We start from the raw sequence: 11,287 nt of genomic DNA, 5'->3' as shown, positions 1-11,287 counted from the left end.
GCACTACCTGAGATGAAGTTTCTTATTGAAACTGTATTTCCTGATAGAGTATGTCTCAATACAAGAAAACAGCTATTCTACTTTTTTTCCTTGTTAGTATTATTGGTTATGGAAAAATTAATTTTATTTTAGTGGTAACTAGTCAGGAAAGTTTACTCTATTGCAAAACCAAACCATTTTGGCCATAATTTCCCCTTTAAAATAACTTACGAAGCAGTACCTTCTGGTCTTTTATTTGTATAAATTATACAATTACTATAGTTTTTTTTAGACAGTGAGATGAATCTGTATTTAGTACTTCAATCATTGTCCTCAAGGTTGGAAAAGTCTCTGACACGGATGGTAGACTCTTGTAAGAAGGTGAAATACTGAAAGAGGAGGAAAAAAACAGAAAGTTATTTATCTTTTGCTGAGTTTTAGGATTTATCTGCAAGTTAACACATTATCTTACACTTCTCTTCATCCCCTTCTCCCAACAAATTTGGGACCTGAAGTCAAGAATCTGTTGCCCACAACAAACTCTTGCTTCTCATGTCTCCTCACTCGCTATACAGAATGAAAATGATGACTACGGAGAAGAGCATTTGGAAGCGGCAGAAGTTAAAGCAAAATTTTACTGCTTTAACTCTTCGAGGATTACTTACCCTACCCACTACTATTCTTCTACCACTAGGTAACTGGGCACTCAGGTTTGTTACCTTCATACTATCACTTCCAATCAGTTGAGCTGTGCTTCTCCAGGTATTTTTCTCAGCATCAAGCAAAGCCAACTTCAGCATTTTCTCCCCTCTGCCTCATTCCTCATCCATTATACACCTCTCCTATGAGCCAGCAATACCATTGGTGAGGCTATGCTACAAAATGGCCTTGGTGAAAATAAATTTTGGTTTTGGCAAGGTTATTTTTGACACAAACCCATTTCCTGATCTGGTTTGCTATGGATTCCCACAAGTTCCGAACAGCACACTGAGAGGGTCAGAAACACATAGGCTGGGCTGAAATGGCTTAAGCTGACTTTGCTCCCAAGATAGAAGTTGCCTTTTGGTAAAGATGTGTGTCCAAAAAAAGGACATGAACAGAGGAGTAAGAAAGTAGTGAGTGTGAGTGGATTAACTGGGCGATTTACAGTAAAAATTGTGGGAGTCAAATATTTTACATTTCCATGACAACCAAGTCACAATATTTGTGCAGACTACTTTTAATAAAAACCACAACTTGCTACACTGCAGTTTAAAAGTGTCGCTCCTTAAATGCTGAATTTGACTGCATTTGCATGTAGATTTTTATCCTGAGACTGACAAAGATGTCCTTGAGTCTTCTTAACAGTCTTCATTTAGGAAGAGGTTTTACAGTCTAGTGAAATTCAGCAGTCAGAACCACCAATAATGACATTAAACACCACAAATCAGCATGAGATGTTTGAAGCTAACAGCAGCTGCAGAGTTCCTCAGGCTCCCAGAACATCTCAGGTTGGACCAGATCTAAGGAGGTCTGTGATCCAACATCCTGCTCAGAGCAAGGTCAACTGCCAAGCAAGACCAGGATGTCAGGGCTTTATCCTTTTAGGTCTTAAATATCTCCACGGATGCAGACTGCACAGCCTCTCTAAGGGCTCTCAGGGTGAAAAGATTAAGCTCGGTCTGAACCTCATTTCAACTCTTGCATGAGTTGGTAAAAACGCTGGGTAAAAACTGCCTGGGTGCTGGGACCAAACAGTTGTGGTGAATGGAGTTAAATCTGGTTGGCAGCCGGTCACAAGTGGTGATCCCCATGGGGACAGTTCTGTTTCACATCTGTAGCAATGATCTGGACAAGGGGATCGAGTGCTCCCTCCGACAGTTTGCAGACCACACTAAGTTCGGCAGGAGTGTTGATCTGCTTGAGGGCAGGAAAGCTCTACAGAGGGGTCTGGATGGGCTGGATCACTGGGCTGAGACCAACTCTATGTGGTCTCTGGGAAAGTAAAGCAAGTCCTTTAGGAAAACATTTCAGGGTAGATGGAGCACTACAGGATATATAGTTTGAAAAGATACATAAGAATTGGGGAAAAAAGTTTAACATTTCCCCCTGCTTTGTTCACTCAATTGCCAGATCTCCTAATTATTAACAAAAAACAAGAAAAAGGCAAATTTGACCACTGAACAGAATGAAAAAAAAACCCCAAATAGTTTTCTGAGGATGACACAGACATGCTCTGAATTTTAACTACTCAATAAATCGTGTTTGTAAATTCAAATCTTGTCTTATCAATTCCTAAACAGTGTTAAAAATACACTGAATTATTTATTAAACTTACAATTTCTAAGTAACATTTTTAGTCTATGTTTAAATTTTGAATATAAAGTCTTCTATATTTTATTACCCCACCTCCCACTTGGACAAAAAGATTTACCTTTTTAGATTCATCCAGCTCCTTGCTATTTTGCTAAAAGCTTCAGATCCTGGTGCTGTCATTGCTTCAAAATCAACCAGCTGACAATGAAAGAAAATTTTTTAAATATTTTAATAAATTAAAGAAGTTTTTAATTCTTCAGTTTCAGGAAGTTAATCCTCAAATATTTTTAATATATAAATTCAACTGTAAAAACATATCCTGCCTTCTGTTTAAAAAAAAAAAAAATCCTTTTTTCTAATCTCTTACAAGGTGGTTATACTAATGAGTCAGTGCCAGATAATATTGACTGTCTTCAGCCCTTTATTACAAAGTCCAAATGGAGATATTTCTTATTTCTACATACTGTATTTCTGCAAAATATTGTATCACAAGTTTGGTAGAGTTGGTAGGTACAGACATTCTGTATTGCTTCATCCCATGGTGGGCTTTCAGACAAGTTTGATTACAGACTACATTCTGTGCAACTTCAGGTAAGCTTCCAGCAAAACAACATTCAGTCAAAAACATTGGTTCACTAGTACTGAAACATTCAAGCTGACATATTTGTGCTTCAGGGAGCTCTGCCTGAATTCAAGGTAAGGTTCTGAGAGCATGCTACCAGTATTCTTGGTGCCCAGACTACTTAGCCCCTCTTTACCAGTTTGAAAGTAAGCATGCGTGCCAGGCACTACAACTCAGTGGGTTGGCACACCCCACCACAACCAGCACTGGAAGCTCCACTGGCCGTAGCTACTGACTGGCCTGCCAGGCAACAACAGGATTCTTGACTACTGGGCATCTTTGTCTTCAGAGCAGACATGTCTGACAGTGCATGCTGTCGTGAGCTTAAGACCAGAAATACCCTTTCAAGGAAACTGGCAATTTAAAAAAAAAAAAAAAAAAAAAAGAAGAGCAAGCCAAATTTCATTCAACCACAGAAAACAATTTGTTCCAGCAGGTGAAAACCTTTCTAAAAAAAAGTTGTTCCAAGTCAGGCTCTCCATTTCAGAAAAACCCTCAAAGGTAAAAGTGTCCCCAAAGCTTCCTCTAAGTCAGAAAACCTGCTTTTTAGTAATCCTGAAACTCTTCTTGCCTGCATAAAATTAGTAAGCAATATGCATTACCTTATTAAGCCCTATGAAGATGCATAAGAAACCCACATAAATCTTTTGCCTTTGCTGGAACTCCCACAGAACACTGAAGTTACGAGCTTAATGGCATACTGAAAAGGAAGCTTTCCTGCTACTAAGCAAGTGCAGGTTGCTCCTAGGAGTTAAATGTACTGAAACAAACTTTATTTGGTTTAGTGCTTTCTAAAACAAAAGGGAAAGTCATTCTTTCTTCAGTTATCCACACAGGGTATTTTCTTCAACAACTTTGATTCTCACTGGAATTTCACTTATTCTGTTGACAATACATGCTGAAAAGGCAACACAGCTAACAGCCAATAGTTAAATAAAGAGAAATCTTTTATTGAACAAGATGGTATAATGTTCAGATGTAGTCACTTAAAATAGAACTTATTTTAAATTAAATAGAATACAGTGGGAAAGGAAAAATCAAGAGAAGCTGCAAATGCTTTTCTGATTACCAAGCCCCAAATGCTCTGAAATACATTAAGAGCAAAAGACAGAAAGTTCCTGCTGTTTGCCAGTAGAGTCACTAATTCTGCCAAAGAATTCTCAGAACTCTTCTCAAATCTGGCTGGAGTTACAAGTGTGTAATTATGGTGGGACACAAACTGCTACAATTTAACTAATGGGAATTATTGCACAGACTATCTCTAAACCTCACCAGCTGTCAGAACCACAATGACATGTTCAAGGCTGTCAGGCTACAAGACACCCTAGTGTGCAGCTAACCTGTCTCCAGCAAACAAGCATCCAACTTCTGTTCATTCTACACAAGTTATTACTTCCTCTGCTGACACTGAACCAGTGTATTCTGATACTTGCCTTTCCTTTAGGGATTTTCCCCGACACTTCTTTTCCACTTGCCATTAGTGCTCCCATGATCACTGAATAAGCTATCACACTAAAACCAAAACCAACAAAAATCAAAACCAATTAATCGAGTACAGTAGAAGTCTTTCCACAACGCTGCTTGAGTCTACAAAACAAATAGCATATAGTACAGTAACTGTTTCACAGAAGGCCTGTAAAAGTTACTGTGCTCCTTACTTTATTTTGGAAGTATAAACAAGTATGAAACATTTAAAACTGAAATCACTGTTACTTTCTAACACCACTGGAATGAAGTTACGATCAGATGGAGTTTAACTACCAAAGGGCACTGTTTCTACAGTAGTCAGAATCATAATTTAAGACTTAGGAGTTCTTATAACTCCACACAGCTGAAAACAAAGCAAACTCCTGTTCCCAAGAAGCTTAGATGTAGCCCAGAAGAGTTTATGCTCTACTGCAACAGAACTAAGGCACTGTAAAGCTGTTCAGTTAAATTTATTTTTTTTTGTAATTGTGAAACTCAGAAATTCTGTTAATTTTTACATGTAAGATGAAGGCAAAGTCTGATTATAAGACGTCTCAAGATTTGTTTTGAATTTTATTTTCTAATGAACTGTTTAGTAATAAGCTTAAAGCTCTGTGGAACAGACACTCGGTCTTAAAAATGAAGCCAGGTTTGAATTAACTAGAACTTCAGTTGAATAGCTCATTCTGCAACACATGGAACTTTATTCTAGAGTTTTATCTGGTGACCTTAACAGTTGCAATAAATTACTACAATAATATTTTATTTTATTAGAGACGAGTTATCACAAAGTATTTTTCATCTAAAATACACGTCTTGCAAAATCTTGAGTGAAACAACAGTGGTGTAACATACTATGGACTGGGAAACCAAGCATTACAGTTTAAAAATGATGCTTTTCAATCTATGAGCTGAAGTCTATAAATACAGACTACTCATCATTTTAAATATACACACAGCTATGAATAGTTACCATCAGCAATTACAAACTAGCTTTTAGAACAGTACTAAGTCAGTACCCATCGTCATGGCAGCACAAAATGAGAGACTGTGCAGGACAGAGCTCAACCCAGAGACTTTTTAGCTCATTTTATACTAAAAAAACCCCAAATCATTATATTTCAACACATGGACATTTTACAGCTTGCATCCAAGATTAACAGACTTGATAAAGACAATGACTCACCTAGATCCTCTTGAAAGTGGCATTAAATTATAGAAGTAATAAACTAATGACAGGATCAAGTTGCAAACAGCATCTACTTCCTAAGCAATAGAACAGAATTAAAGATAAGAGTCAAGCAATACCATCTAAAGGAACACATATTGAAAAGTCTTACAGGACTGTGATTTTTAATAACCATTTCAAATGTAAAAAAATCTCAAGTTGATGTCTGATTAACTGATGTTTAAGCAAATTATTTTCTTATATCTAAAATTTATGTGAAAGTTCATCTACATTGTGTTAAGAGATGAAAGATGGAAAGCACAGGCTCAAACATACAGTACAAACAACACAAACGCAGTTCTACTGCTTCTCATCTTACATGCAGCCACCATGAACCAAATCCTCAGCAGTGCCTAAGTATGATGAAAAGGTGAACACAGGCCCATGAGAAAAGCAAAGAAAATAAAGAAAAAAAAAGTGGGGTGGAGAGGAACTGACTGTGATACTGTCTGGACTCTTAACTGCAGGGCTGCACAGCAAATTTTGAAGTAACAGACAGAATGATGGCAACTTCTTATGGTTTTTGTCACAACCAGGTTTAAGCAAACAGTCAATTTTATTACTTAAGATCTCTGTCAAAAATTATTACAACAGTGACTGTTAAACAGAAGGTATGAAAACACAATAGAATTTTATCAAGGAACTAAGCATTTCCATGAAAACAGCCTTACCCCCAGCTCTGCAGACAGAATTAGAATCTTTCCTTTCGCTGTTAGGTCCTTATATAGCGCATCTATTTCTGCATGGTACAGCTGCGTTCTCTCTTCTGTTGTCTGAGTCTCTACTGAAAACAGTATATTCCCCACTCTACCAAGTAGATGAAACAAAATAGGAGGTGAGAAGTTTTCTGAACAGAACTTGATGCATAATCTAATATTCCAGGTAAGTTACAAAGGTACTGCAGTTCAGCATCAGATCTTAACCTTCTTCCTATCATTTTGCCTTAAGCAAGAGATTATGTCCACTGCCCCTTCTTTACTTAAAAATACATACATAAAATCACTGAATTAAAAATATTTTGTTGTACTGAAAATTTGTCTGAAAGAAGATACAAGATTATTCTCTGATCATAGATTCATTTCCATTGACCAATACCGGACAAGCATCAGTATTTCACTTAAAAGTGTGGGTAAAATACTAAGAAGTACGAAATTTCCAAATATTTTCAAGTGCTTGAGATTTCTGTATACAATATAAAATGTAATTGATTTTTAAGCTACCAAAATTGAATCGTTTAGATATAAAAGCAGAGTTACAGGCTGTGGATCAAAGCAAACTGACCAGTACAAAACAAATTTTGTGCAGAACAAAGTCAGATTGTTTTAATGACAAGAAAATATTTTCCCCAAAACAGTGAGGCCATATATTTAATGCCATTTCACTGTATATGGGCATATGATTTAGGCTGTAGAATTAAAAAAACAAGAGAGAGTTTCACATTTTAGAAAAGAAGTTTGGTTTCCATGTCACTTATTGAAAGCACACAAGTTTTGGGAAAAATTGCAATGCACAGAATTTTAAATCCCATAAGGCAAGGAATTTAGTTAGCATTAGCAGGAGGACAGAACTTCTGGGCTTCAGCTTAATCCTCATTCTTTAGGAGGCCAAGGAGCCAGTATCCATAAAGTGAGGAAATCTACTGTCCCACCCAGACAGTGGCCCAAAGCCTCCTGATTGTATCCTCATACATTCAGGCACTATCTGAATTGACATTTGTAGATGGGAGATCTGCAAACATCTCAAAAATAAATATTAAAAAAGGCAAACAAATCCAAACAGCTTAAATTCTCTCCCATTCTTCGATCATAGAAATTTCCATTCCATCGAGACTTTTCATTCACTATAACAGACAATGTCTCACTTTAAGAGATGTCTTGGATATGGATAAAGCCTGTGACTTTTGAGATTTTTCTCCTTTAGACACTTTCTAGTCTAAGATGAATAACAAGGACCCTCTTCACTTTTATGCTATATGTTAGAGAATCATCTCAACTGGGCCTATTTCATTAACAGCCATATTGCTCTTTGTTAGGGAACACAACAAGAATCAGAAGTCCTCAAGTATTTACAAAAATACCACTAGTGAAAAACAAACCCCCATGTGTGCAAGTAGAACTGGCATTGGAGAAGATGAATTGCTAGTACTATATTATTACTTAATGTACCCAAACCCCTGAAAATAGCAAACATACTTATCTCCTGTTATTGTAATTGTGAATCCATCATATTCCTTCCCTTGATCCTTGAGGCTGGGGACTTTCGTGTTCACAGTAAACCCATCTCTTGTTTTGCTGTTAAACTGCTTTCAAAAGAAAAAAAAAAGGTAATATTAGAATGAACAGTGATTGACTGCCTTGAAACCCCCTCTAAAATACATGGAGCAGAAATGAAAATGGACAAACTGACAGAACAAGATGAAGTTACTGTCAACTACATCATTTTATTTATCCTTTATTTCCTACTGAATGGAAATCATAAATATTGAATGACACACATTGACATTCAACTTTATATAGCAAATATAAAATAGCACCATTTATGAAAACGCATCCATAAAAAGCAGTTGTACAGATTTCTCCTCAAGTTGCCTGTTGATAGTAACCTTTTGGTATAACAATGTAAATGCAAAAGCAGGAATTTGAGAGCCTGTTTTATGTTTACACTAAGTAGCAGCTGCATTAGCCCAAGTGTGGATTCCAGAACACAGCTCAGAGCAACGACTTCTTAACTGTGATCCAGTTTCGATTAATGTTTATCCTCATGAGAAGGAAATATTATCACAAAGTTTAAGAATTTTACAAAGTTATATTACCCAAGTGCTATACTGTACCCAAAGAAAGTAGTATATACCAGGCAAAACTGTATTTAAATAAAGGCAAAAGCCCAGCTTTTGACATACAACATTCCCCAGCTCCCCAAGTAACCAAGCTACGTCAATACGAGCAGACATCCATTTTATACAGGCTCTATTAATGACTATTATGCAACAGTGTTGAATGAATTACTCGGACAATTATTTATTTTAAGATAGAACTTGTGATCCAGGATGTTTTGTTTAAAGGGAGTACATTTATTTTAAAGAAACAAATCTGAAAGCCTCTCATGAGAAAGAGCATTCCCATTTTGGAATGAGATACAGGAGATTCAAACCAGAGTAAAACGCACAGGTTATGAAAACCAGAAAGAGCATTTGCTGCCAATCGAGACATTTGTTTTTTAAATGAATCATGTAGACTCCACTATGTTTATATACTTTCATCATCTTCTTGGGATAACCTATATTTTTAACTCCACTAATGGCATTTTTTCTGGCCTACAATTCAACAGTAGCCATATTAGGTGCTCTACAGGACCCTATTTGCACATTTGTGTCAGTAGGGAACAGTTAATTGTCTATCCAATGTCTACCACCTCTTCACCACAAGTTTTTGTTTGGATTCAGTTAGCTATCACTTGGCTTCATCTTTCAAGGCCAAGATCAAGGCAGCAATATAAAAACAACTTCCAAAATCATGGTTTGTTTTTTGAAGGCACCTGTATTAGTAATATATATATATTTTATATATAAAAAACCCACCTAGAAAAATGTAGTGCTTGAGCCACATAGCTTCTCTAAAGGCATCTATAGGCACAAATGAAGAGTGCTACTACTGCTTAGATACAAAATTGTAATGTGGACAGAGGATAGCAATGAGTTTGTATCTGTTTAGATTAACTGTCTCTTCCCCAATTCTACACTAAATAAAATACTGCTCAATCCTTTAAAAAATAAATACTTTGTAACAGTGTTTCCCCAACACAAATACACAGTGCTCATGCCAAATTGATTTAGGGGAATGAGGAAAGGACGTCTTACTTTAACCCAGCTCAAGCCTTACTACTACTATAATAATTTTGTACCTCATATATTCAAAGCCCTTCTATGAAAACCACCACCAGCACAAAGGAAAACTGCAGGTTTCCCCACTACTTTGCTGACAATCTTCCAAAGTACAAGAGCATAAAACAGTACTTAATTTCAGATTAGCTATCAGTCACTAAGGGTAACTATTCAGGTTTCCCCCTGCCAGCCCAACCACGTAGTGACCTGCACCCAATGAACCTAAAGTAAAAAAGAGCTTCTGTGTTCCTAATCTTTCAGACACACATCTTCCATTTCCTCCTGCGTAACATATGGGCATCCTGTGAGCTCCTACTGTGGACCTGACCACAAACCCTCCTGGGTTTGTTGTTGATAAGGCTGGCTTCAAAGAATTACATTCAATGTCTTGATTTCCTGTCATTTCTTCACTGACCCAGGCCAAACCTTTCAAATACATGTCGCATGTCTGCATACGTCAAAGGGAACATCACACCTTCCACATGTAGATTTGCAGTAACTTGAGTTAGAATTTCTAGCTACTCATTTTAAGCTTATACACAATGGTAATATTCCAAGAAAATAAGTAAACTCTCAGAATATATTTTACTATTTCTGTTGTATTTTTAAGTTTTTTATTTACCTTCATTATGGGAAGAAGATCTTCTACTTTATGTACCTTTTCCAAAGCTTCCCGAACCTCTAATAGTCCCTTTGGATTATTAGCACTGGAAAAAGAAAAATTAAACATGGAATAGCAATGGTTGAACACATGTAGCATTTCTGGAAATCCAACTAGCTTTAACCTAATTAGCCATAGTGGAGTAAGTTATTGAAAGTTTAATATTTCTTTTTTGAAAAGAAATAATACTTCATATTTGGCCATATGTTCTCCTGTTCTTCAAAAAGTAATTCCCTTTCATATTAAATTCAGCATATTTTTTTCAGCTTCAAATCTCAACTCCTAACTTCAGGTTTATCTTATTCATTTGATATTGGCCACTAAAGCATTAAACAGTGTTTGCACAAGTGCATGTGGGGAGGGCACTGTTCATGAGAAAAGATGGAAGAAATACACGTATCTGTGTAACCTCAAAAGGTATGTAAATACCACAGATGCAGGCACAGCTGGACTGTGCTCTAATATTTATTAATTCCTGTACCCCCAGATGTTAAAAAACAGAATTATTTTGAAAATTCCAGCACAAATTGCTCCGGTTTATGGTCAAATGCTGCTGGCTCACTGTGAACAAACTTTCTCCTAGTAGAGGGTATTACAGAACTTCAGCAACTGTCACAGATTTTCTAAAACCTGAATATTTTCAACTGTAGAAGGATTTTGTGCACTTTCATTTTTCTGATATTTAAATAGCATGATGACATTTATTAAATATTGAGCTCTCTTCTTCAAAGTTACCAGGCCAAAATCTGAAAGTTCCTTATTTTTTAACATTACCAAAACACCAGAACACTGTTGCCTCAAGTGAGCCACAGGTGGGGAGGACTCAAAAAACAGATCTAAGTTATATGAAATAAGACAATTATAGATACTAAGAAACATAGAGCTTAAATTTAGTAAGAAAATATCCCTCAAACTTTACAAAATTAATATTGTGTTCCAAATCAGTATTACCAGGGGACTGAAGGGGGAAGGAGGGGAACATCAGTAATTTACCCATGATAAACAAGGATCCTATCTTTGATAAAATGAAGAATTTTCTCAAAATAATCCAGGTACCGCATGTTGATGACCTGTCCCCTACAAAGAAAAGAAAAGGGGTTTTTTTTAAAAGTCTTGTTTTGCAACCCAACATTCCAGGGCTAAGACACAAATTAC

At 36.5% G+C, this 11,287-nt stretch overlaps 1 protein-coding gene across 1 annotated transcript in view; it reads right to left on the bottom strand.

Moving 5' to 3' along the window:
• Positions 1-223: 223 nt before the first annotated feature.
• Positions 224-11,287, bottom strand: part of TTC13 (tetratricopeptide repeat domain 13) — a gene marked incomplete at its 5' end in the record, with an annotated part of 40,739 nt that continues 29,675 nt past the window's right edge. The window contains 8 exons of the mRNA XM_084262389.1: positions 224-368; positions 2,393-2,472; positions 4,330-4,408; positions 5,550-5,629; positions 6,263-6,398; positions 7,784-7,893; positions 10,094-10,178; positions 11,126-11,209. Of these exons, the coding sequence (XP_084118515.1) occupies positions 245-368; positions 2,393-2,472; positions 4,330-4,408; positions 5,550-5,629; positions 6,263-6,398; positions 7,784-7,893; positions 10,094-10,178; positions 11,126-11,209 (778 nt within the window). The 3' untranslated portion in view covers positions 224-244. The remainder of the gene's footprint in view (positions 369-2,392; positions 2,473-4,329; positions 4,409-5,549; positions 5,630-6,262; positions 6,399-7,783; positions 7,894-10,093; positions 10,179-11,125; positions 11,210-11,287) is intronic.

This window comes from Gallinula chloropus (genome assembly GCF_964237585.1).
Source record: "Gallinula chloropus genome assembly, chromosome: 3".
In the NCBI taxonomy this organism is placed as follows: Eukaryota; Metazoa; Chordata; class Aves; order Gruiformes; family Rallidae; genus Gallinula; species Gallinula chloropus.
This window is presented reverse-complemented; position numbering and strand designations above follow the sequence as displayed.